At 41.1% G+C, this 25,669-nt stretch overlaps 1 protein-coding gene across 3 annotated transcripts in view; it reads left to right on the top strand.

The window, feature by feature from the left end:
* Positions 1–25,669, top strand: part of Crebbp (CREB binding protein) — a 134,001-nt gene that overhangs the window by 93,396 nt on the left and 14,936 nt on the right. For all 3 annotated transcript variants that reach the window (XM_071605568.1, XM_071605569.1, XM_071605570.1), the window contains 10 exons: positions 1,725–2,141; positions 4,087–4,266; positions 5,208–5,397; positions 11,190–11,308; positions 12,327–12,566; positions 13,002–13,090; positions 18,661–18,741; positions 21,407–21,463; positions 25,067–25,144; positions 25,598–25,665. In XM_071605568.1, coding sequence (XP_071461669.1) covers positions 1,725–2,141; positions 4,087–4,266; positions 5,208–5,397; positions 11,190–11,308; positions 12,327–12,566; positions 13,002–13,090; positions 18,661–18,741; positions 21,407–21,463; positions 25,067–25,144; positions 25,598–25,665 — 1,519 coding nt within the window. The remainder of the gene's footprint in view (positions 1–1,724; positions 2,142–4,086; positions 4,267–5,207; positions 5,398–11,189; positions 11,309–12,326; positions 12,567–13,001; positions 13,091–18,660; positions 18,742–21,406; positions 21,464–25,066; positions 25,145–25,597; positions 25,666–25,669) is intronic.

Genomic DNA, 25,669 nt, shown 5'->3' on the forward strand with positions numbered 1-25,669 from the left:
CTTGTCCTTTCTTGGTGAACTTCATGCAAATAGTAGATTGGAGTGTGATTTTTTGGCTTATGTGTTTTATGTTTTGATCTTTGAGTTTGGGGTGGTTTTCTTGGTTTTGTTTATTTGTTTTGTGGTTTTTAAAATCTAAGATTAACATGTGATCCTGAGAGACACTAGGGTTTTTTAAAGGGATGAGTTTACTTTTAGTGTTTTAGTTTATGTATCTTGCTGCCTGTCTCTCACTGCCTGGGGGATGTCAAGCTAACAGAATCATTGGAGTAGCTCACTTCTTGCTGAACATGTTTTTAATTATTCAATCTAAAGCTGAAGACAACTCTTTTCTTTTTACTGCTTCCTCTCCCCCTTTTGTTAATTGTAGTGCATCAGATTACTACTGTATACAAAACTTGGATGTGTTTAAACAGGTCAAATCTTTTTATCTTTTAGATAAAATTCACATCTTATTTTTTTTTAATATGAAGTAATGTTGAATGAGTCTTTGAATACAGTAGATATATTTACTATATAATGACCTTTTTAAAAAATTTTCATAACATCTTATTGCTTTGGAATAGAGGTCAATAAACCTTTTCTTTTTTTTTTTAATATTTATTTTTTAGTTCTCGGGGGACACAACATCTTTGTTGGTATGTGGTGCTGAGGATTGAACCTGGGCCGCAAACATGCGAGGCGAGCGCGCTACCAGTTGCGCCACATCCCCAGCCCTCAATAAACCTTTTCTATGTACAGAGCCAGAGAGTGAATATTTTCCTCTTTCTGTACCATAGTCTTAGTTTTAATTATTCATCTCTGCTATTGTAGTGAAGCAGCTTCCATTAAAAAGCACATAAATGAACAATTATGGTTCTTTCTATTAAAAATTGACTTACAGGAACAAGCAGCCAACTGCATTTGGGCTAACCTCTGCTCTAGAACAGTGATTAGATTTCTTTCTTCCTTTCCTCCTTTCCTTTCCTTCCCCTCCCCTCCCCCCTCCCCTCCCCTCCCCTCCCCTCCCCTCCCCTCTCCCCTCCCCTCCCCCCTCCCCTCCCCTCCCCTCCCCTCCCCCCTCCCCTCCCCTCCCTTCCCCTTCCCTTCCCTTCTTCTTTCCTTCCCTTCCCTTCTTCTTTCCTTCCCTTCCCTTCCCTTCTTCTTCCCTTCATCTACAAATAATTCTGATGTGTCTCCTGGGTTGAGGAGTTGAGAGCCGCTACACAAAAGTTTTAGTGTTTAGGGCTGGGGATGTGGCTCAAGTGGTAGCGCGCTCGCCTGGCATGCGTGCGGCCCGGGTTCGATCCTCAGCACCACATACCAACAAAGATGTTGTGTCTGCCGAAAACTAAAAAATAAATACTAAAAAAAAAAAAAAGAGGGATGGATAAAAAAAAAAGTTTTATTGTTTAAATAACTCACTTTTTTAAAAAAAGAGGATTAACTTTTCCATGTTCTCAGCTATGAGTAGATGTTACGGGGCATGAAACTAATAAACTGAGTGATTGTATGTATGTTTGTTTAAGCCAAAAATTTTACAGTATGAGAAACATAGCATTAATTTTATTTAAAAGAACACATGACTATAAGTATACTATAAGTATACTTGATGAATTTTTACAAATGGAACATTCCTATGAAGCTTGCAGGCCTTGTTAAGAAACCATGATTAAATTTTTATATAAGCAATTTTTCAGTCTCTTGTCCCATTGGTTTTAACATTCTCTGTCTATTTGTTTTAGGGCCAGGTGCCTGGTGCTGCTATCCCTAATGCTCTGAACATGCTGGGGCCCCAGGCCAACCAGCTGCCTTGCCCACCAGTGACACAGTCACCGTTGCACCCGACGCCCCCTCCTGCATCCACAGCTGCTGGCATGCCATCTCTTCAGCACCCAACGCCACCTGGGATGACGCCTCCCCAGCCAGCAGCTCCCACTCAGCCATCCACTCCCGCGTCATCTTCTGGGCAGACTCCCACCCCAACTCCTGGCTCAGTACCCAGTGCTGCCCAAACCCAAAGCACCCCCACAGTCCAGGCAGCAGCCCAGGCCCAGGTGACCCCACAGCCTCAGACCCCAGTTCAGCCCCCATCTGTGGCCACCCCTCAGTCATCGCAGCAGCAACCAACACCTGTGCATGCTCAGCCTCCTGGCACTCCGGTGAGCCTCTCTAATCTGTTGTTTTAAGGCCAAGAGTCTTAGAAGACACTCTCCCATAAGAATTTTCTGTCATGAAGTTGCTACTCCATCTTGGTGCAGTACCAGAAAGCACCTGTACCCCAATGGAACTGTCACAAGCTGTGCTTTGTTTCCGGCACTGGCACCAAACGCTGTGTATGCAGAACAAGACTTATGTTTCCCCCCGTAATTAAAGGAGTTTGCAGAAATCATTAATGATTGAGATACCATACCCAGGTCATATGTAGAATCTTTAAACTATACATAGATCCAGAGTGTTTCCCCTTATCTGTCCTAGATTACTGTCTTCTGAGTTGTTATAGTTTTTCTGCTGTTCTGAGGATTTGATAAGCAAGTCATACTCCTAATTTTATGACCTTGCATCCTCCCATCAAATTTTTTTCAGTCTAGTGAAGGCTTTTCTTTTTCATAACAAAGTGGCAGAGCCAGACTTGTACCTCTTATGGCTCAGAATTTCCCATTCATCTGCAGAGGTGGCGGGGGCATGATTATGTCTGCCTGCTGCGTCCCAGGCCTCTGAAAATGCCAATTCAGGTGCCCTTCCAGGCAGGGCTGCCTCCACTGACCTGGGTGCCTCAAGACGGCGCTTGTCATTGTCATATCTGGCTCTCAAGTTTTCACTGAATGCTTAGTATCACTTTCTTACAGACTAAATTAAACCTGTCACCTTCCAAAATACATTAACTGTATTCTTAGGTGCCAAGGATATTTGTTTATTAAATGAGAGGATTAATCCCAGCAACAATTCCAAAGATGACATTATTATTTCTATTTCTCCATAGGGACATATACTTATTTTTCTCACTCTCAAGATTTTAATTTTGTGGGGCTAGGGCTGTAGTTCAGTGGTAGAGCACTTGCCTCACATGTGTGAGGCACTGGGTTCAATTCTCTGCACCGCATAAAAATAAATATATGAAAAGATATCGTGGGGCTGGGATTGTGGCTTAGTGGCAGAGTGCTTACCTATTACATGTGAGACACTGGGTTCAATTCTCAGCACCACATATAAGTAAATTAATAAAGTACCCGATGCCACCATTTCAACAACAAACATATATACACACACACACACACACACATATATATATATACTTTTATATCTTTATATAAAAGATATTGTGTCCATTTACAACTAAAAAATATTTTTAAAAAAATATTAATTTTGTTATGTTTTTTGGTTTTGGGTATTGAGCCCCGAGGCTTATGAATGCCATCCCCAATTCCTAAATAATCTCCTTATAAATTTTTTGGTGTCTTTTGCTTGTTTACTTGCAACTTCATTGGGGTAAGACTTTAAAAAATTATTCATTTGTGGGGTAAGGGTTGGGGATCAAACCTGGAGCTTCACACATACTATCTTCATATATACTTCATACATGTTCTGCCAACGAGCTACAACCTAGCCCCAAGATTTTGAAGATTTAGAATGCTTTGTGGTTCCTTCCTAGTGTTTTCTTATTACACCACTGTCATCATTCTACAATGAATACAGGCCCATTGGATATTCTGCTTGCAATAGGCAAATTACCCTCCCTTTATAATAAATAATTTTTGTTTGTTTGATATGGGGATTAAGCCTTCCTCATCGATATCTCTGGATTTTGCTATTGTTACGTTTGCTTACAGTGCTGAGATAGAACTCAGGCTCTTATGCCTTTTTTTTTGGCACCTGGCTAAAAAAAATTTGGAGAAAATAATTTTATATTAGAACTTAGATTTATTCTGTCACTATCTTCCTAACCAGAGCTTCCTCCTGGTAACTTCTCTTAGTTCTCTTGGTATGTGCCTCTTAGGTTAGTAGTGAGAAATGGTAACAAGAAGTTGGGGATCGGATGAGCAACAGGGTTGAAGGCCATTTGTGTTGTCTGCTTTATAGAGATGAATGATTTTGATTTCTTCACAGCTTTCTCAGGCAGCAACTAGCATTGATAACAGGGTCCCCACCCCGTCTTCGGTGGCCAGTGCTGAAACAAACTCCCAGCAGCCAGGGCCTGATGTACCTGTGCTGGAAATGAAGACGGAGGTCCAGACTGAGGACACTGAACCTGATCCTGGTGAATCCAAGGGGGAGCCTCGGTCTGAGGTGGGTGTTTTTCCTTAGAATTAAATCCCACATGTTCTTGTTGGGGAGATAGCAGGAAGCCTTCCTCATCGGTATCTCTGGATTTTGCTATTGTTATGTTTGCTTACAGTGCTGAGATCGAACTCAGGCTCTTATGCGTGCTAGACAAGCACTCTACCAATGAGCTATATCCCCAGACCAGATTTTGTTTTAATCTGTTTAAATATGAGTTCAAAAGAGATTGGTTGTTCTTTCTAAAATATGAGGTGTGGGTTTATCTTACTTTGCCAGAAATGAAGAGCACCGGCTTACATTTTAAACATTTGAATTATCTAACCTTTTTGTTGGTGTTCCTCATTCATTTCTAGTTTTGCAGGAAGGGTGGGGGTTTACTTATTAGTTAATCTGTGGCAGGCTGTGGGCCAAATCTAGTCTGTTTGTGAGTTTTGTTTAGCCTCTGTAGTATTTTAAAAATCAGGAAATTACAAAGAAGATTCTAGCTTGCTGACTTGAGAACTGAGCAGCTAGCTATGTTGTCATTGTGCTTACAGCCTTGTGTGGCAACAGTCTGGATGTGGGCCCTGATCTGGATGAACCCTTTGTGTGGGTCATGGGCTTTCTAGCTAGCTGGTCTCCACTGCTCCTTGCTGTCTCATACCACACCTTCCACCTCTGAGCAAGAGCTTTTGACCCCTTCCCAGTTTTCAAAGATACTTATTCTAAACTAGAAATACCTATGTGTGAAAATACAAGTACTGTTCACATTTAAAATTTTTCGATTAAGACTATAATTGCACTGGTCCTGTGTTGAAGGGACTCAGTAGAAGCCAAACACTTCCTTGGGGGAGGAAAGGAACGCTGAATGCACCTGGGCCTGGGAAGGGTGCATTGAGCCATGGACATCAGGAGATCTGAGTGAGGTTGGGGATTGATCTACCAGCTGTGATTCTGTTTTTCTCAAGATGATGGAGGAGGATTTACAAGGGTCTTCCCAAATTAAAGAAGAAACAGACACAGCAGAACAGAAGCCAGAACCAATGGAAGTAGATGAGAAGAAACCCGAAGTGAAAGTGGAGGTTAAAGAGGAAGAAGAGAGCAGCGCTAATGGTGCCTCCTCTCAGTCAACGTCCCCTTCGCAGCCACGCAAAAAGAGTAGGTTGTGTTTTCATTAAATTGCTGGACTGTGCTGCCTTCCATTACACTGAGCTTCTATATTAAGGACTGAGAACTAGAGCAGAATAACTCCATGTCCCCTTTTATCTTCTTGCTTCCCGTTCCCTAAGTTTTACCTCTGAGAAATAGCAACAGTGAGCCACGAGAATGCACAGGGTTTATGGTATGAATGCAAGACAGGACACTGCCGGGGAGGTAGCTCAGAGCACAGAACTGTCTCCTGAGGTGATGTGTTACAGACAGGGGTTAGAGTTGAAAATGCCTCTGGGTCTTTGAGCAGGGTAATGAGTGTGGGTTCTTGGCAAGGTATTAAACCAATGAAGAATCTAGAAAAATGGCAAAATAGCTATGGTTTTAGGAAAATGATTACTGGCAACACAAGTGTGGCCTGGAGATGGCAGGTTTCTGCTGACTTCATGAGGGAAGTGCATACACAGTATTGGGGCAGTAGAGAAGAGGGGCTGCTTAGCCCTAGGGACCTGGTGTTGCAGGATGGGAAGGTGGGAGGGGTTAAGAAGCTTTTGGGATGAGCCAGCCATGCAATGGAAGGTGGATGCAACCCCCTTAAGATGTATCCAGAGTAAGGAGGTAACAGGGAGTTGGAAAATTGGCAAATGACCCTTCTCAATGGGAGATAGTTGAGGGTGGTGAATGTCACATTTGGGAAAAACTACAGAGAAGTGTCAGCAACTGAAACCATGGAGCTTCACGGCTGGAAGGGACCTGAATTGTGAAGGACAGCAGACCTTAGGCCTCTGTATCTCCTACCCCAGAGAGTTTTAGATTGCATAGGTTATCACACACTGTTGGTTGGGAATTAAAATTTTCATAAAAATGCATTGACTGGCATTTTTATGAAAGTTTTAATTCCCAACCAACAGTGTGTGATAACCTATGCCAGTCAATGTATTTTTATGAAAAATACAAATAGAAAAGTGACATTATTTTATAATTTTGCAATGTTTCGAAAAGGGTTAAAGGAACCCAGCTGGATTCATAGATGTACCCTGTGTTCACTGCTGTGGTACATGGTTGGGATGAACTGTGTGAAGAAAATTCAGTCCCTGTCAGATCAGTCATTAGTGAAGGGAGACTCAGTTTTCATAGCTTTTTCAGGTAATGGTGGGTATCCTTTAACACTACACCAAAAAGTGGACATTTGTTGAAGGTGAGTTGCAGTGTGGAATCCATAGCACTGGGTTTTTTGAACTCTGCCTGTGCCATCAGGATTCATGGGGTCTATGTATTCAAAGAATACACATTCAATTTGTGTGTGTGACATCATCCTCTGGTCACCTGAGAAGTATTGGTTCATTGTGTAGAATTTCCAAGTTTTGACATACTTCATTCTATAATTAAAAAATAAAAAAGGCCAGGTTTAGTGGCATACCCCTATAATCCCTGTGTCTCGGGAAACTGAGGGAGGATTGCAAGTTTAAGGCCACCCTGGGAAACTTAGCAAGACTCTGTCTCAAAATAAGAACTAAAAACAGCTGGGAATGTAGTTTGTGTGTATGTATATATACACACACCAAAAAAAAAAAAAAAAAAAAAAAAACCCACAAAAGCAAAAGACCACATTCTTTAATGTCACCAACCTCTTCAAATTTTATGAATTTTGGGAAGTGTCAAGCTCATGTGACAGATACAAGTTTTTCAAAATTCTAAACTTTTGATGAAAGCCTCAATATTGTCACTTATCCTTGAAATAACTGGCTGTCTTAGTTTGTTTTTGAGAAAATGTCTGCCACACACCAGAACCCAATAACCAGAGCTTGTGTATCTGTTGCTCTTGCAGGGTGTGTGTGTCCATGAGAAAAAGCAGCTCCTTCAGCTCAGCCTGCCACTGGCACAGGTGCAGCTCTGAAGTTGGCCTGCGAGCAGCACTTATGTTGTGCAGACTTCCTGTTACATCACACAGAACTAGGGTGTGTCAGAGGTTGAGATATAGTAAGAATAATCACTTTTCTGCCTCATCCAGAGTAATCTCGAATGGCTGGCATTCTTTTTCCTGTGAGTGCAGGGTGACCACAAAGAATGTAGTGACCCCTGAGTTTGGTGTTGTTGCCTTTTTTACTTTTGGTTTTTCTTTTCCTTTTTTTTTTTTTTTTTGGCCTTGCCAAAATGTAAGCTGTTTTTGGCTGGGGTTGTAGCTCAGTGGTAGAGCGCTCACCTAGCATTTGTGAGATACTGGGTTCAATCCTCAGCATCACATAAAAGTAAATTAAAAAAAAAGAAAATTGTGTCTATCTACAACTGAAAAAAAATTTTTTTTAATGTTAGCTGTTTTATTCTCTGTTGAGTTTGACTCACTTGTGTGAATGTCAACACAGGGCACTTTCGTGTTAAAGAAATAGTTTTGATCTCACAGACACCTAAAAGGACCCATGGCAATGCTAGAACTTTTTGGAGTAACAGCAGTGTTACAAATCTTTGTTCTCTGTTATGGTGGCCAGCAGCCACATGTGGCTCTTGACTATTTGAACATGACAACAGTGTCTGAGGAGCTAAATTACTTACTTAATTGATGCATTTAAATTTCAGTAATCTCTTGTGGCTGGTGACTACCACATTAAGCAACATGGAGGGTCTTCCAGGAGTCTGTGAGCCATACTTTGTGAGAACTCTGGGTATGGTGCACCATCCTCATGAATGGAGGCTTTGAGGCCAGAGAAGCAGAATGACTCATTTATGACACACAAACTAATAAGTCCTCCTGATATTTCTCATTCAGCCCATTTGGAGACAGGAGTGTGCAAATGTTTTCCTCAGTATAGGTTTTATATAGTTATGGAATGAATGATCAACCAGAATGCTGCCCAGTGAAGGCCTTTTTTTTTATTATTATTATTATTATTTTTTGTACTGGAAATTGAACCCAGGGCCTCACACATGCTAAGCAAATTCTGCTATAGCTCTATCTCTGTTTTAATTTTTTGAGACAGGGTCTTGCTAAGTTTCAGGGCTGACCTCTTTCCTCAGCTTCCCAAGTAGCTGGGATTAGAGGCTTGCGCCTTTTTGCCCAGCAAGGCCATATCACTTTTTAAATCACCATTAGGGAGATGACATGGTCCAGAGTCAAGAGTAGAAGACACTTTTTATTTTGTAAAAAGGCACATTATGCTGGGTATAGTGATGCATGTTTGATCCCAGCAACTCAAGATGCTGAAGCCAGAGGATCACCAGTTTGATGCTAACTTGGGCAATTTAGTGAGGCCCTCAGCAACTTAGTGAGAATCCCATCTGAGAATTTTTAAAACGTCGGGGGCGGGGCGGGGCTTGGGATATGGCTCAGTGGTAAAGCACCCCTGGGATTAATCCCTAGTTTCAAAAAAAAAAAAAAAAAAAAAGTTTTGTATTTCAGCTTTGCATATAATAGCGTTTCTACTAAAACTACTGAACTTAGCTATTGTACAAAAGTGGGCCACAGAAAACATACCAATGGAAGAATGTGGTTTTGTGCCAATAAAGCTTTGCTTCTGGAGACTAAAACTTGAATTTTATGTAATTTTCACGTCAGGAAATATTCTGGTCATTAAAAAAAGCAAATGCATTCTTAGCACTCAGCTCACATATATTGGGCAACAGGCCAGATTAGGCCTCTTGGTCATAATTTGCCAACCCTGAAACTAGAAGAATGAAAAAATTATTAATTGTGTCCTAATAATTATGAGTTGTTCAAAAAATACCAATTGCTTCCTTGTTTCCATATAAAAACAGTATAGAACAAAAGGGTTAGTGAAGAGCAAAGATGTGCATGTGTCTCCGAGGCTGCTGGATGGCAAATCTTACTAGATCAGGCCTTTATGCTGTGGTAGAGTGCTTGGCAGTGTGTGCATGGGGATTGCTGCAGTTGGGCCTTTACCATGCTCACCTGGTCCTGGAGCAGCAGTCCAAGGACTAAAACAGCCAGTTGTCCTGGAGAGGAGTCAGCATTTGCCGAGGTGCTCAGGAGACTAGTGGGTCCCTGGCTCTTCAGGGGATCAGCTCTGGGGAAACTCTGGGCCGTGTTGAGTTGGATTTTTCCTTTAACCTTTTGCCTTGACTTTCGCTTGTTGGAAATCAGGTGGTACTTTCCAGAATTAACAAGTTAGACTCCCCTCAGAAAAATGATAGACTCCTAGACCTGGTATGTGCCACTGCCTCGCTGGAAGTTTAAATGTTCACAGTATTGTAGATCTGGATTTTTTTTTTCTTTTTTAAACACAGGACTTTATTATTTTGATCACAAAGGGCAGACCTTCACAGTACAGGGCAGCAAGTTCTGACAGTGGGGAGGACCCCCTATTTGCCAGTGATGAGAGGGTTCCGCAGGACCGCTATGACAGAGTCCCGGTGCAGAAACATCTTGGAGATGTAGAAGTCTTTGTTGACTGGCTTGGACTTCTTGCCCTTGCCATTCTTGGGGACCTAGGTCCACATCTCCTTCATGTTCTCTGGCACCACGTTGCAATGCCTGTCAAAAGCCTTCACACCACCCAGGGCTTTCTTCTTGTTGTGGCAGTTGATGAGCACTTGGATGGTGTTCTTGACTGACTGTGAGCATACTTTGGGTTTTTTTTTTTGGGGGGGGTGCTAGAAATTGAACCTAGGGGTGCTTTATCACTGAACTACACCCCCAGTGGTTTTAGGTTGTTTAGTTTGAGTCAGGGTCTTGCTGAGACTGGCCTTGAATTTGCAATCTTCCTGTTTCAGCCTCCTGAGCAATTAGGATTGTAAGCACATGCCATTGTACCTGTCTAGAAAATATTTTCAAGATACAGAAAACACAAAGAAGAAAATTTGCATTACTTAAGAACTTGTTTCCTCGGAACTTGTTCAACACAGTTGCCTTTGACCATTTTTCTATGTAAAAGAGGATCTGTGATCCAGACAGGATAATGACTTGCTTACTGTTTACTCATCTGCCTCATGCACTGAGTTGCCTGTAGTATTCAGACCCATGTGGGTCTTGTATGAACATACCACCTTAAAGTATTTGGCAGTGTTTGTTCTTGTATTGGTGACAACAAAAGCTGTGGTAGGGCTGGGCATGGTGTTATCCGGAGGCTGAGGCAGGAAGATCGCAAATTTGAGGCCAACCTGGGCAACTTAATGAGATCCTGTCTCTAAAAGGCAAGGAGGGAGAAGAACTGAAGGATGTAGCTCAGTAGTAGGGTACCCCTGAATTCATTCCCCAATACCAAAAGGTACAGTAGGAATGCAGTGGCTATAGGGTTGGAGCAGTGGGCATTGGTAAATGTGGGTTAGAATAGTATGGAACTTTTTTGAGAGAATACTTGGTTTTGTAGCCCAATTACTGTATACATCTTTTAAATGAGATTGTAATACAGAACTGTTGGTCTCAGGTGGCCTCAATTTAATATAGCCAAGGATAGAAAAGTCTCATCAGGATTTTTTTTAAAGGTTCTTTCAATTAATTGGCTTTATTTACCAGTTTGATCAATGAAACAGATGTGGGAGTAGCTTTGTTTTCTATTCTAAAAAAAATTTTAAGATTGGAAACCCTGTTGTTAAAGAAGCAAACCACCCAGTGTTGTATTTTGCCTCACAACCTGAATGCAGTTTTTTAAAACCCTAATGTTACTATATTTCCAGAAGCCCTGAGTTTGACATTTTGTCCATGGACTCTTAGGTTGATTCCTGGGAGCTCCCACAATGCCTCAGATGTGTGGCTGGGAGATAGAAGCTGCTTTGGTTTCCATTTTAAATGTTATCTCAGAGAGGTCTGGGCAGCTGTTACATATGTCTGTTTGGTGTTCTACCTGCAGTTTTCAAACCTGAGGAGCTACGCCAGGCACTTATGCCAACCCTAGAAGCGCTCTATCGACAGGACCCAGAGTCCTTACCTTTTCGGCAGCCTGTAGATCCCCAGCTCCTAGGAATTCCAGTAAGTTAACACAATAAAAATATGTTATATCTTTGAGCATCTGTTGTTTTATCTCTGATAGTTGGGTAAAATATCCTCCTTGCTTTGAAGATGTTTCTCCTAATAGTGAAAACTATTACCTGTCAGCAGTTATCTATGGAAGTGTTTATTTCATACAGTCTCACTTGTCCATGAAATCCCAGGTCTGGGTCAGGGAAGTCATGCACTGGGCCCCCAATCCACTCACTCTACCTCAAGATGCCCAAGGTCTTGCTTTGTATTTGGGGCTTTGTGTAAGCTTTGTCTTAAAGCACTGGAGAATATGGGCTTGGGTGCCACTTAGTGGGAGAGTGTCCCCTTGCCTGTGTGAGGCCCTGAGTTAATCCCCAGCACCACAAAACACAGGAATTGGAGGACATAAGTTATGAAATATATACCTATCCCTCTTTGATGTCCCTGGAAAGCCCCCCAAAGGTCATGGGGATCCAACAGTTTCTGTTGAACTATGGTTATCAGTTTACCACTGCATTCTATGTGCTAGGACCTAGTGAACATCTAGAAGTACACTTTTGTTCATCATTTTAATTCAGTGAATTAAAAATCCTCACTTAAAATTTTTTATTAAAAAATCTTTTATTAAACAATCCTTTTATTTTTTTTCTTAAGTTTTCCTTGTGATTTGATTACACTTCAAATATGTATAATTTTAATGAATCATATTGAAGGAATTGATTATCATTTCATTTCTTACTATTGAGAATGAAAGTTATTCTGGTACTTTTGTATTTATTATATTTTAAGATAAAGCTGCCAGGGGCTGGATTGTGGCTCAGCGGTAGAGCGCTCGCCTAGCACGTGCAAGGCCCTGGGTTCGATCCTCAGCACCACATATAAATAAATAAATAAAATAAAGGTATCGTGTCCAACTACAGCTAAAAAATAGAAAGAAAGAAAGAAAGATTGATAGATAAAGCTGTCAGATGAGGCTAGCACTTAAAATTTGGAGGATCCACTAGACTAAGAACATTTTATTTTTAAGGATTATTTTGACATTGTGAAGAATCCCATGGACCTCTCTACTATCAAGCGGAAGCTGGACACAGGGCAGTATCAGGAGCCCTGGCAGTATGTGGATGATGTCTGGCTCATGTTCAATAATGCCTGGCTCTACAACCGCAAGACGTCCCGTGTCTATAAATTTTGCAGTAAACTTGCAGAGGTCTTTGAGCAAGAAATTGACCCTGTCATGCAGTCCCTTGGATATTGCTGTGGACGCAAGGTACAGTCTTAGGTTTTTCAGAAAATAAACTTTCCTGGTTAATTAAGCCCGGGGTGTTATACTGAGGAGACTTGGCATTCTGACCACACATGTGCTAGAAACTCACAGGAGCACCTAGTCTTTTGTAGCACAGTTGACTGCCTAAAGTGATAACATGGTCAAGGCTAGAGTGCTTGGTTGTGAGGAAGCCTTGGGTGACACCTTTCTGGCTGCCTGCTGCTCATTTCCTCTGTCTGTAATACTTGTTTCAGAGCCAGGTTACACTAATGGTCATATTTAATCCCAAAATTTCTTAAAATAGCTATGAAAATTATTAGAAATTACTCAATATGCTAACAAATAATTTAATGGCTTTTGTAACTCTCCACAATGGACTAGAACATTTCAGGATGGTAAATGGAATTTATTTTTAGTGTTTTCTCTTTGTTTTTGCAGTATGAGTTTTCCCCACAGACTTTGTGCTGCTATGGAAAGCAGCTGTGTACCATTCCTCGAGATGCAGCCTACTACAGCTATCAGAATAGGTAAGCCTCAGTAGTTTCCTGCACTACAGGGCAGAAAAAAGGGTTGGGCAAGGTGTGCTCATCTCACTTTAGCCTGCTTTACGCTACTTCTTTCCTGAATGAAGTTCCAAAGAAAAGTTACACAGTCTCAGCTGTTTTTGGTCACTCAGGCTCATGGTCTCCTAATTTTAAAATCACACTTGTATAGTGTAAAGATTAAACTTCAGAGCCACTGGCCACACTGGTTTGGATTAGATATACTCATTTGTAAGTCACAGTCTTTCTAAAATATAACCCTGGGGCTGGGGTGTAGTTCAGAGATAGGGTGCTTGCCCATCATGCATGAGGCCTGGTTTGATCCCAACACCACACACACACACACACACACACACACAAGAAAACAATAATAATAAAAAATAAAATGTAACTCAAAACAAGAGACTGAATTTGAGAGCGACTCTGATAAAGATTGAAATGTCTTTTTCAAGATATTCAGAGAATAGAATTCTGCAGGCTAACATTTGCTTAGGTAATTTGGCCTGGCTGATCTGATGGAAAGATAGTGTTGCTTCCTTTATGAAAAAAAAAGTCTAAGGATTTTATTATCTAATTTAAATTATAAGCACAATATAAAATGAGATCTGTCATTTTTTATAAATTGAGTTCAAGAATGATCCTTCTGTTTAGGGTGGCTACTTCAGGGTTTTGAGAGTAGAGTGGTAGTCCTACTTGGAAGTGGCAGTTGCCATCCTTTTGGAATATGAAGGTGGTTAGAGAAGAGATCTCCTGTTTTAAACAGAGGGAAAGTGAAAATAATGTTTGTTGTTGATTCCCCACACAAATTGAGCTTCCACAATTTGAGGTTGTGTTGAAGGTTAAACTCCTTTGTATGTGTTGCTGTAAGTGGCCTCACATTGCCATTGCAGGAACTGTCTTCTTGAGTTAGTAACAGCAGCTTCATTTTGTGATCTGGCAGCTAGAATCTTTATGAGACCAAGGTAGAGTTTTGCGCCTATGCTTTGTCTTGAGGTTCGAGTATTAAATGTTGGTGTTAGAGTTTGGTGTTTTGATTACTTTGTTCTTTTTGGGTCAGAGTAATCACATGTGTTATGATAGCTCAAAAAAGATAAGAGGGATTTTGTTATTTGTTCAAAGGTATATTATATACACAGGCCTGACAAATATGAAATTTTGAGATTATTTTTCCTGCAGTTTTTTTGTTTTTTGAAGAAAATATGACTATTTTAAAAATAATAACTCCCATCACAATCCTTTTATGAGGCAGTCCTCATACTGCAAAAACTGAGGACTTAACTTAGAGGCAATTTACCACTGAGCCACATCCCCAGCCCTATCTATCTATCTATCTATCTATCTATCTAGGACAGGGTCTAAGTTGCTTAAGGGCCTTGGTAAATTGCTAAGGCTGGACTTGAATTTGTAATCCTTCTGTCTCAGCCTCTCAAGCTGCTGGGATTACAGGCATGTATCATATCACAGGGCTCAAAATCCTATTTAAAAAATAAAATAAAACTGTTGGTGGGCCCAGTTGTACATGCCTATAATTCCAGCTACTTGGGAGGCTGAGCCAAGCCTTAGCAATTTAATTTACTGAGATTCTGTCTCAAAAAAAAAAAAAGTTTTTTTAAAGGACTGGGGATGTAGCTCAGTGGCAGAGCACCCCAGGGTTCAATCCCCAGTACCACGGGAGGTGGGGGCGGGGGGGCTGTTGACACAAAAATGGTTTGAGAGGCTTCACTGGCTTCCTGTACAATATAAGGGCAGCTCTCCTGGAAGTGCGGCCTGTGCAGCTGTCTTGCCAAAACCAGTTTAACAGAGTTTGATTTCTGTCTCAGCATCCCCTTTATCATTTTAAAGCAAACTTTAAAATTATACCACAGCCCATTTGTGATGGCATCCCTCCCTAATGACCAGGCATTGTTTCAGAAGTCTGGCCCCACCATTTTTGATTTAGCCCCATGGTCCTTAGCACTTGTCATGATATATCAAGCTTAAACTTATCTGAAACACAGGAGCAGTAGCATCTTCCCTGAAAGCCACATGTTAAGCCCTGAGAAATACTGTCTGCTGCTCTGTCACCCAGCACGGTTTTGGTCTGGAAGGAAGAAAAGAGTACTTGCTACTATCTTTAAGTGGTTGGGGCCTTTTCATTGTTGGTTTCACTGATCCTGGGTCCTTGGGACCCTGCCTTTGCTGATAGGAACAGACTTTGGCCACAGATGCTGAGAGCAATTAAAGATAGAGTTGATGGGATCAGGGCATACTAATGCCTTCTCAGGGAAGGTCATCAACGGAACACAAACATAGGAATTTCTGGAAAGTTCTGAAATGTCCGATTTTATTTCTACATAGAAATTCACTTTTACCAAATAAAAATAATATATTTTTCTTGAGTAAAATGCCAATAAAATAGTTGTATCCTATGAATGATGCTTTTAAAAGCTTTAGATGTACCTCTGCTCTCTGGAATGCTGTATTTGAGTAGATTAACATTGTTATTCTAAGGAAGCAGTGGCCCTGTTCTGTGGTGAGCATTCTAACTGCATTTTTGTTCTCAACTTCGACTATTTATGAACACTGTGGTGTTCTTAAATATTTGTTTTATCACCTGTGCTAAACTATTTGGGCACTTAGAACAATAGAAAATTCTGCAGACCATTTAAACAAGTGAAACCCTAATGTATAAACTAGTATGTGATTCTGTTTTCACTTGTTGCTAAGCTTTGAAAATTTAGAACTGACTCATGCTGGGGAAACTTGCAGCTTTTCCAGGAATTATCTATAGATAATATGGGGATTATTTATAGATACCTCATTTACACACTTAGATAGAATACTTAAAACAATCTGCATTTGAAAACTTACTCCATGTGATAAATTACCCTTTCAAATAGACTATGCCGTCACGTTGTGCTACTTTAGCCACCTAGATGTACATCCTCATCGGATTATATGAAGGATTTCTCCTTCACAGCTCCATGTTCATCAAACTGCTTCTTTCACACAAGCAAAATGCCACCTAGGCTGTTATGGTTGAAGAGTGGACTTCTGAACCTTTATTTCCAGGGAGAATAAAGTTTGGACTAGGTAATAGATAGGGACAGTCTAACATTAGTATCTGTTACCCATGGTCAGGGTGGTTTTAGCTGGTTTGATTTGATGGACAGCCCCTCCCCATTCTGTTCACTGTCTTCGTTTCTCTGAAGGGTGAGAAAGGAGAGAGGCTGTGCCTGGTCCATGACCTCTTCCCTTCTTAAACATGAAGAGGCTAAATTCTGTGATTTCTTGAAAGACAGTGCTTTGGGACAGACATGAGAGTCTGTTAACACTCTGTCCTTCCCACTTACTGACTTGAGATTCCCAGGGGTGGGCATGGGTCACACAGAGACTTACTTAGGTTCCTTGGTGTCTCAGGAGGCTGCCATCTAACTATCAATACTTCATTCCGCCTCAGTTTGCTACATGGATGGGTTCATGGTTCTTTTTTCCTAGAGTTGTGGGGCTTGATGCCCTTCTTGAATAAAAGCAAAGAATTTGCCCAGGATTTTAAAGCCATGGGACTTGCTTATAATTGTGGTGGTAATTTCACTTTTAACTGTCCAGTGGTAGTCTTCTCACTGGCCCACAGAGCTGCATTTTGTATAAGGAGTGGCGCAGTTAATTCTGAGCTTTATTTTTAAAAAGGAAATACTTGCTTTGAGGGAATATCTGTTTCACATTTTGTTTTCTTTCCACTGAATCGGTCTATAGTTTTGTATTTTAATTCTTGCCAGCGATAACCATGCCCTCCTACATGTGGAAATTGTTTTATATGATTTAATGTCTCTATAGGAATATTTGCAAAATAGTGAATGTCCAGGATGTTGCTATAGTTCATCCAGAAACATATAAATATATGTGTATATTTAAAAACTGTTAATCTGTCTGTTGCTAGTCAGAGTTTTTAATCTTGGCAGAATTTATGAATTGAATTGGACCCAAATAAACTAGTCCCTGCAAGAAACTGTTATTAATACAGTTGTTAATTGCAATAATTCCACCCTGTGCTCATCGATTGAGTGTGGGAAATTGAATAACCTTGAGATATTGCATGCTCTCAGGTTTCATTTTGCTGTGTGTTTCAGTTAGTGAGACCCAGCAGACAAATGTTGGGTGTGTTTGACTGAGGTGGGCACTGGGACTTGTGGGGGCCTCTTCTCCTGGCTGTGCCCCCATCTGTAGCTGAGCGAGTGATGAGGATCAGTGCCTCCCTCTGCCCCGGGGTCAGCATGACGCCCGGTGTCTTGTCACAGTGTTTCTACTACTAATCCTTGTTGGCATCTCGTCGACGTAGTTTTGAGCTCTAAAACTGCATTTTATCGTGCTGCCATCACTATCTTACACTCATTCTTTTTGCTTGTGTCATTCTCCATTCAGCTTGTTTATTTTACAGTATTCTTGTGTACTCATCTTGTATAAGCGACATCCACCTGCATTTTTGTTGATTTCTGATTCATGTCCTTTCCAAACATTTAATAGTTTTTATTTTAATTGTTCTTATTTGATAGCTTGAGCCCAGGCTCTGTGTTATTATTGTATAAGAAATTGGGGTGATGGATAATTTCTCAAATGCAGATTGTGCTTTAACGATAAACTCTAAATTTGCTTAACTTGGATAGTTACCAAGTCAGAACAGTCATTCGCCAAGTATTTCAGATTGATGAATGATTGGTCCCAGCACCAAAACTTCAAATCAGAGCTTAGAACTGAATTTTAAAAGTCTTTAAGATTGTTCATGTATTTACATATATTGTATTATTTATACAATATATCATTTTTCTATATACTTATTAATAAATGGCTGGAAAGTCTTTGACCCTGACTGCATTTCTGTTAAATGTTTGTCTAGAGTATGGATTTGGTTTCATTTGTATTAGAATACAATAAACTGAGTGATTAACTTGAGAAAAATAACAGGAATAAATTAAAACCAGTTCTGGGTGCTCAACATTATCACATATTTCAAGAGCTGGCTTAATATCAGAAATAAAACCTTTGAATTGCTGTCAAGCATAAATTTTTATTTTGAAAAATAAAGTATTTCAGTTTAAATTGCTTTTTAAGGCCTTTTGTCAGACTATTTTGCTCCATCTCAAACCCTGGCGTTATATTTGATTTTATGACAAAATTCAGATTCCTAAATTTAGGCTCCATGCAATCCTAGCATTAACAACTCTAAAGCATTTGCATCTTGGAGCCGGACAACCTGTCGTTGTTAGTGATGATGGCCTGTGACGTGTGCAATGAGACCGAATGCTAATCAATGCTTTGCCTTGGCTTTCTGCTCTGTGTTGTCTCGTGTTTGCGTCTTACCTCTGTGTCTGTGCTATTTGTTCCCTTCCCTGTTCTCTAATCCTGCCCTTCCCCACCTGCCCCTGTTCCTTCCATTGTCCTCACTGACCCATCAATCAACCAACAACGCCCCCCCTTCGTCGTGGTGCTCTGCCCTGCTCTGATTGGTGGCTTCGTTGCTTGGGTGGCTGTGTGTTATGATGGACCAGTTCACCCAAGTATGGCCTTCTTGCTGACAGGTATCATTTCTGTGAGAAGTGTTTCACAGAGATCCAGGGCGAGAATGTGACCCTGGGTGACGACCCTTCACAGCCCCAGACGTAAGTACAATTTTCTCATATTTTCCTCTTGCCTGTGATTAAAAGGGAAACCAGAGTGTGCCATTTTGACTTCAGTGTAGTTTTTCATATTAACTATGCCCACATGTAATTGTATGTGTGTGTGTAGACATTTATACTTGAAGATGGAAGGGTCTTAGCCATAAACACCCATAAACATTCTTCCTCCATTCAAGGCAAGGGTACTGCAGCCTCCCACTGTACTTCAGTGGTCTCTTGACCTTCATACATCTCTTCTGGTAAAGAAAATTGCTTGAGCCAAGCAAGTGGTACACACCTAAAATTCCAGTTGCTCAGGAGTCTAAGTTGGGAGAATCACTTGAGCTCACATGAGTTTGAGACCAGCCTGGATAACATAGCAAGACCCTATGTCAAAAAAAAAGAAAAGCCAAACTTGGTCGCACACACCTATAATCCCAGCAACTCAGAAGGCTGAGGCAGGAGGATTGCAAATTTGAGGCTAGCCTCGAAAACTTTTCTCAAAAAATAAAAGGACGAGGGATAAAGCTCAGTGCTGAAGCACCCCTGGGACCAATCCTCAGTACAAAAAGAAGAAATTGGGGCTGAGGCTATATCTCAGTGGTAAAGTGCTTGCCTTGCATGTATGAGGCACTGGGTTCAATCCTCAGCACCATATAAAAATAAATAAAGATACTGTGTGTTCATCTACAACTAAACAAATTTTTGAAGAAGAAGAAGAAATTGATTTCCCCTCATGATTGACAAGGTCCATTTTGGGAAATTGTAAGTTTCCAGTTATGCCTAAGAAATCAGATAGCCTTATATGCAGTAGCAAAAAGTGAGTTTTGAAGGTGTGCCTTGGACTTTATCTTCCACTTAAACCTCCATTTTTTTACATTACTGGGCTAATGCAGATTAGCAAGAGTCCATTGCTCTTCATCCCCATTTTCTGGCCCAAAATATAAACGTTTGTCCTTCCTTGTTAGTGGTTTGTTGCTTACTGGCTCCAACGTAGACAGGTATGAGTTTTCTAATTCATTCCTGTACAGAGCTTACGTTTTCCTCCCCGATGCTTTTGAGTAGTGGTAGAATAGCCAGAAATGGAAGAAAAGGGGAAGCCCACAAATGGATGATCAATTCATTTGTGCTTAAAATACCAAATAGCCTGCCAGTGCTTTGTAGTTCTCTCTCCTCTAGTCCTCCATGCTTCTGGCCATGTTGGAAGTCTGGCTGCAGAGTGGCTGTGCACCACAAGCTGGAAAGCTTCACTGCAGAGGCAACTTACAGTGATGCAGACTTGCCATTATTCACACACACAGCAAGCCCAACCACTCAAACCACATAGGTACCCAAACATCTACAATTCTGCTTATTGAATTCATTTTTACTTCCCTTGCTGTGTTAATTCTTTGGTCTAATTACATGATGAACAATTGGATTGTAGGGTGAGGGAGTACCAAGGTATTATTGCATGATATGGTGACTGTGGATAACAGTTACGTACTATACATTTAAAATAACTAAAAAGATTATTTTGGAAGTTTTCCACACAAAGAAATGATAAATGTGAACTAACATGTTTAACCTGATTTAAGCAGCATTTTGTGTGTGTGTGTGTGTGTGTGTGTGTGTATATATATATATATATATATGTCAGACATTTGCATGGTTGCCAGGGATAGTGGTGCACATCTGTAATCCTAGCCAGCTGGGAGACTGAGGCAGGAGAATCACAAGTTGGAAGACAGTCTCTCAAAATAAAATAAATAAAAAAGGGTTGGGGATGAAGCTCAGGGCTTGCCTAGAATGTGCAAGGCCCTTGGTTCAATCCCCTGTACCATGGTGCCCCATTAATATGTATGACTTCTGTGTTTTTGCCTTCAACTCTTAAGTTTTTGTGTATCAGTTAAATAATAAAATAACCAGCAAAAATACAATAATTAGATCATATAATTCTTTGAATCAGAAGTAATCTACATATGCAGTCATCATAGTAGCAAGACAGTAGAAACCCAGATGCATACCTCACACAAACATTGACCTTGCTGTATTGAGGAAATGTCTCAGTTTAACTGTGGTTTTGCTGTCAGTCCAATTCAGTAGCCAATCACTATGCAAATTTGATTGAAAATTAATAGGTTTGAATCTTAACACAATTTTGTTGTCATATATTAACTAGTCTTAATTAAATCTTGTAGTAAAGCTGATAGTAGTTGGAAGGAAATAGTCCCTAAAAAGAAAATACATGGAGGGTAGGTGGTAGTGGAATATGTGGGGAAATAAAGGGCAGTACTTCTGTGGAAGTTTCATCCCTTCATTATGTCTGCTTAAGATTTCAGCTGTTTTCTGACCCTAGGGTGGACAGTATCTGGGGTTGCTTGGGGAGTACTGGCTCCAGGCACATTCATTCTCTGGGAAGTGTGAATAAAGACACATCCAAGACCCAGAAACAGGTTCTGCCCTCGCTTGATCTCCTCGCTCCTGGGGACATAGCTTAGTTGGTAGAGTGCTTGCCTCTCATGTATAAGGTCCTGGGTTCAATCCCCAGCACCACACACACACACAAAAAAAGATTTTAGCTCACTCACTAGTATTTGAACAGACCCAGTAGTTTATATTCCACAGAGAAATGTTTGTTGATTCACATTTTTTCTTTTTCTTTCTTTTTTTTTTTTTTTTTAACAAGGACAATTTCCAAGGATCAGTTTGAAAAGAAGAAAAATGATACCTTAGACCCTGAACCGTGAGTATATAACCTTTTTTGTTTCTTTTTCTTTTTCTTTCTTTGTTTTTGTTTTTCTAACTTTTAATTTTGATTTCAGATCTGGCAAGTTACTCCTTATGATTAGGTTGTGGGAGAAAACATTAAAGATACATTGCCCCAAATAGAATTTTTGTGTACAGTTATCTTTTAGAAATAAGTTCTTTTTCTTTTTCTTTTTCTTTTTTTTTAACTCTTACAAAATAGATATGCCTCTGTCACATGTTCTCTAATTGTTGAATTTTAACTATGATAAGATCAGATGGATGTTTTGGTTCTGTTAGAGCTCTTTAATAATTTGGTCATTTTTGTCTTCAAGAAACCAAGCTGGCAGAGTGACACACACCTTTAATCCTAGATACTTCCAGAGGTTAAGACAGGAGGATTGCAAGTTCGAGGCCAGCCATAGCAACTTTTAGTTGAGGGCCTGTTTCAAAATTTAAATTGTTTAAAAAGGACTCGTAGTGTGGCTCAGTGGTAAAAGCACTCTGAATTCAATCTTCAGTATGGAGTGGCGGTGGGGTGGGGGGGGTGAGCAAAGAAGAAAAAAGGATACATTGAGTGTGATTCTTTAGAGACCACAGGCAGAAAACTACTTAGTGAGGAAGTTTTCAGAAAGAAAACCTCTTAGAAACCACTTTCTAAAAATAACCTGTAATTCCACCTGTAATCCCAGTGACTCTGGAGGCTGAGATAGGAGGATCCCAAGCTCAGTATAGCCTCAGCAATTTAGCAAGGCCTTAAGCAAGGACTCTGTCTTAAAATCAAAAAACAAAAAGGGCTGAAGATGTAACTCAGTGTTAAACACCCCTGGGTTAAATCCCCAGTACCTAAAAATAAACAAATAAATATACTGGGAAGCTGAGTGTCTGTCATTATCACTGTCTTTGATAATGAGAATGCTATATCTGCAAAATTTGCTTTATAATAGCTTTTAAAGAGACTTTGATATGTCCCAGGTACTCAGAGTTGAATGCCGAGGGGCACCCTAGGGCCTTAACGATACCCACTGTTTTCTGACCCTAGGGTGGACAGTGTCTAGGGTTGCTTGGGGAGTACTGGCTCCAGGCACATTCATTCTCTGGGAAGTGTGAATAAAGACACATCCAAGGCCCAGAAACAGGTTCTGCCCTCGCTTGATCTCCTCACTCCTAGGAGCTCAGTTACTACGGTGAAAGAGACCTCCCACCCAGGCATTTGGAAATACAGGGCTAGAGATGTAATTCAATGACAGAGTGCCCTGGGTTCAATCCTGTTATCACCAAATAAATAAATAAAACCCAGATTGGTAGCCATGGCGAAATGCTGGTACCTGTGGAGACTTCCCTTGAAGACCCTCGTATACTTTTCACAACAACTGGGTGGTTATTTCTTATTCTCCACCTCCTTTTCACATTATTACCTTCCCTGCAGAGTTTTTTAGTTCTTTACAATTTATATTCACTTTTCAATTTCAGATATATTCACATGCTAGGTGCCAGGCAGTGGATTGTGTGGATGAACAGAGGGGCTCCTCCTTTCAACTATTGATAGTCTAGCAGCAGAGAATCATAGTGCAGGCAGCAGGAGGCAGGAAGAGTGGTGTCAAAGGTGAGGGGCACTGGTCTGGCAGAGTGGCACCACCACAGTTAGGGTCTACTTCCTGGAAAAGGTGACAGTCATATGGAAGCAGGTGCTGGGGGGAGGGGCAGAACATTCTAGACACAAAGGAACCAAAGAACACAGGATGTCCAGTACAACTGCAGGTCTCCTGGAGTGGTTGGTTGGTGCCCTGGGAGTGAAGGCCTACCCTCATGGGATGCAGAGGCAAAGGTCCTTATAGAAGGGCCATTTACACTGTTTTTGACATTTAGACTTCATACCATATGGCTGGGGAGGTTTTGAAGAAAAATTTTGGTTTCTGGTGCAAAAAGATCACCTGGATCTGGGAGGTGAATTGACTGGAAAGGATTTTGATCTCTAGAAGGGGAACTCATTAAGAGACTTCACGTGCAACTCGGGCAACAAGTCAAGTCCTAAACTAAAGCAGGAACTGTTGCAGGTGGGAGAGACCACACTGTGGGGCTAAGGGCAGGGGCGCTGTCCAGGCAATCTATAGTAATGGGGGGATGAAATTCAACAGTGATATCCTGAGGTCAAGAATACATGGCATATTTTCAATATTTCCTTTCCTGATGTGGGAGGGAGAGTTTAGAGTGGAGTGTCTATGGAGACCCAGTCATTGAGGGAATTACTGCTGTGCCTCCCCTTGCGCCTCAGCGTGGGACTGAACTCAGTTATGGAGATTGCAGATGCTGGCCACGGTGATGCTGCACTGAAGGAAAGCAGTGAAGGCCCAGAACGGCTGCCTTGTGGGGTGGGGTGGGAGCCTTCAGCATTGTCACAGTGCTGCCACTCTTGCACATAGCATTGCATTTGTGACCTTTTTCCCCCTAAGAAAATGGGGACAGAGAGGCAGGGTTAGGGTAGACCATGGCTGCAAGCTTACACAGCACACTCAGTGGCAGAATGAAGGATGGGGGCCTAACGTTCATGGGCAAGGGTGTGGGTCATATTCCAGAAGAGCCTGGAGATAGTTTGTGCTGCCCTAAGACCTCCCAGGGTGGCAGTAAGAGAGAGACCTGAAAAACCTGAAGGTTTGTCCTCCCAGCACCTTGTTGCAGAGGTCTCCTTAGGAGGCAGCTCCCGGAGATGATGGAGCCCAATTCTGATGGCAGTGGCTGCATAGAATATTGTGGGGAAGGAGGAATGTGTGGGCCAGCCTTCTTCCATGCCAGTGTGTGCTCAGAGGAAGCTTGTCCATTCACCAGACTGGATGCCTTCTACCTCTTGCGCCTCAGGCTCAGTGTGCTGCTCTTATATGTCTACTTTCCTGTTTATATCTGCACCCACCCCCATCAAAATAAATAAATAAATTTTATATATATATATATATATATATATATATATATATATTTTTTTTTTTTTTTTAACTTATTTATTTGGTACCAGGGATTGAACCCAGGGGCACTTGACCACAAAGCCACATCCTAATTTGTGTTATATTTAGAGACAGGGTCGCGCACTGAGTTGCTTAGGCTTTGAACTCATGTTCCTCCTGCATCAGCCTCCTGAGCCACTGGGATTACAGGTGTGCACCACTGCGCTCAGCTTGTATCCACAAAATTCTTAAGAGCAAGTGTTCATAACACTGAAAATATTGTTCTCTATTTCCTGTATAAGTTTAAGTATTGTGAGATTACCTAGAAAAGGTGTCAATCTTGAAAATGCATATTAATGTCAGAATGTCTGGCCTATGAAATATGCCTTTATCATAGTAACTTTTAAAAGTAATATTTTATTTCTGGTTGCAAAGGGAGACTAGGAGAAAAGAGGAATTAAACACTGTACAAAGAAAGGGACACAATCTGTTTCTTCCTGTAGAAAATATCACATAGAATGTAAAATACAGCTGGATCAGTTGACAGATGCACCAATGTTGGGTGTTCAAAGTGACCTAGGGAGGGTGTGGGTGCACACATAGGGTCATGCCGAAGACGACTGCTGTGTGGCTTGGTGTGACTATGTTGTTTCTTTGTCTCCCAGTTTCGTTGATTGCAAGGAGTGTGGCCGCAAGATGCATCAGATTTGTGTCCTGCACTATGACATCATTTGGCCTTCAGGGTGAGTATTTCCTGTGATCTGGGGAAGGGAGGGCAGTTCTGCATGGAGCTGGTGGGAATGCAGCTTAGTGACTGTTGTGTTCATTGTCATCAGCAAGAGTTCACTAAGGGAGATGGCAGTTGGTTCTAAACCTAAGTGTTTTCCTGCTTTAAGAGTTGTAGAATCAGAGCCTTCTGTCTCTTCCATCTTTTACAATCACAGGATTTAAAACACCAACAATGTTTTTGTTTTTTGTTGTTGTTGTTGTTTGTTTGTTTTTATGTGGTGCTGTTGTTGTTTGTTTGTTTTTATGTGGTGCTGAGGATCGAACCCAGGTCTCACACATGTGAGGCGAGCACTCTACCGCTGAGCCACAACCCCAGCCCCCATCAGTGTATTTTGATGCTGCATTTCTTTGGTCCAGCAACAGGTACTGTGGAATGTGATCTGATGACACCATTATTTGTTTTGCAGCTTTGTGTGTGACAACTGCTTGAAGAAAACTGGCAGACCTCGGAAAGAAAACAAATTCAGCGCTAAGCGTAA

Source organism: Marmota flaviventris, chromosome 19 (assembly GCF_047511675.1).
Source record: "Marmota flaviventris isolate mMarFla1 chromosome 19, mMarFla1.hap1, whole genome shotgun sequence".
Classification (NCBI taxonomy): domain Eukaryota; kingdom Metazoa; phylum Chordata; class Mammalia; order Rodentia; family Sciuridae; genus Marmota; species Marmota flaviventris.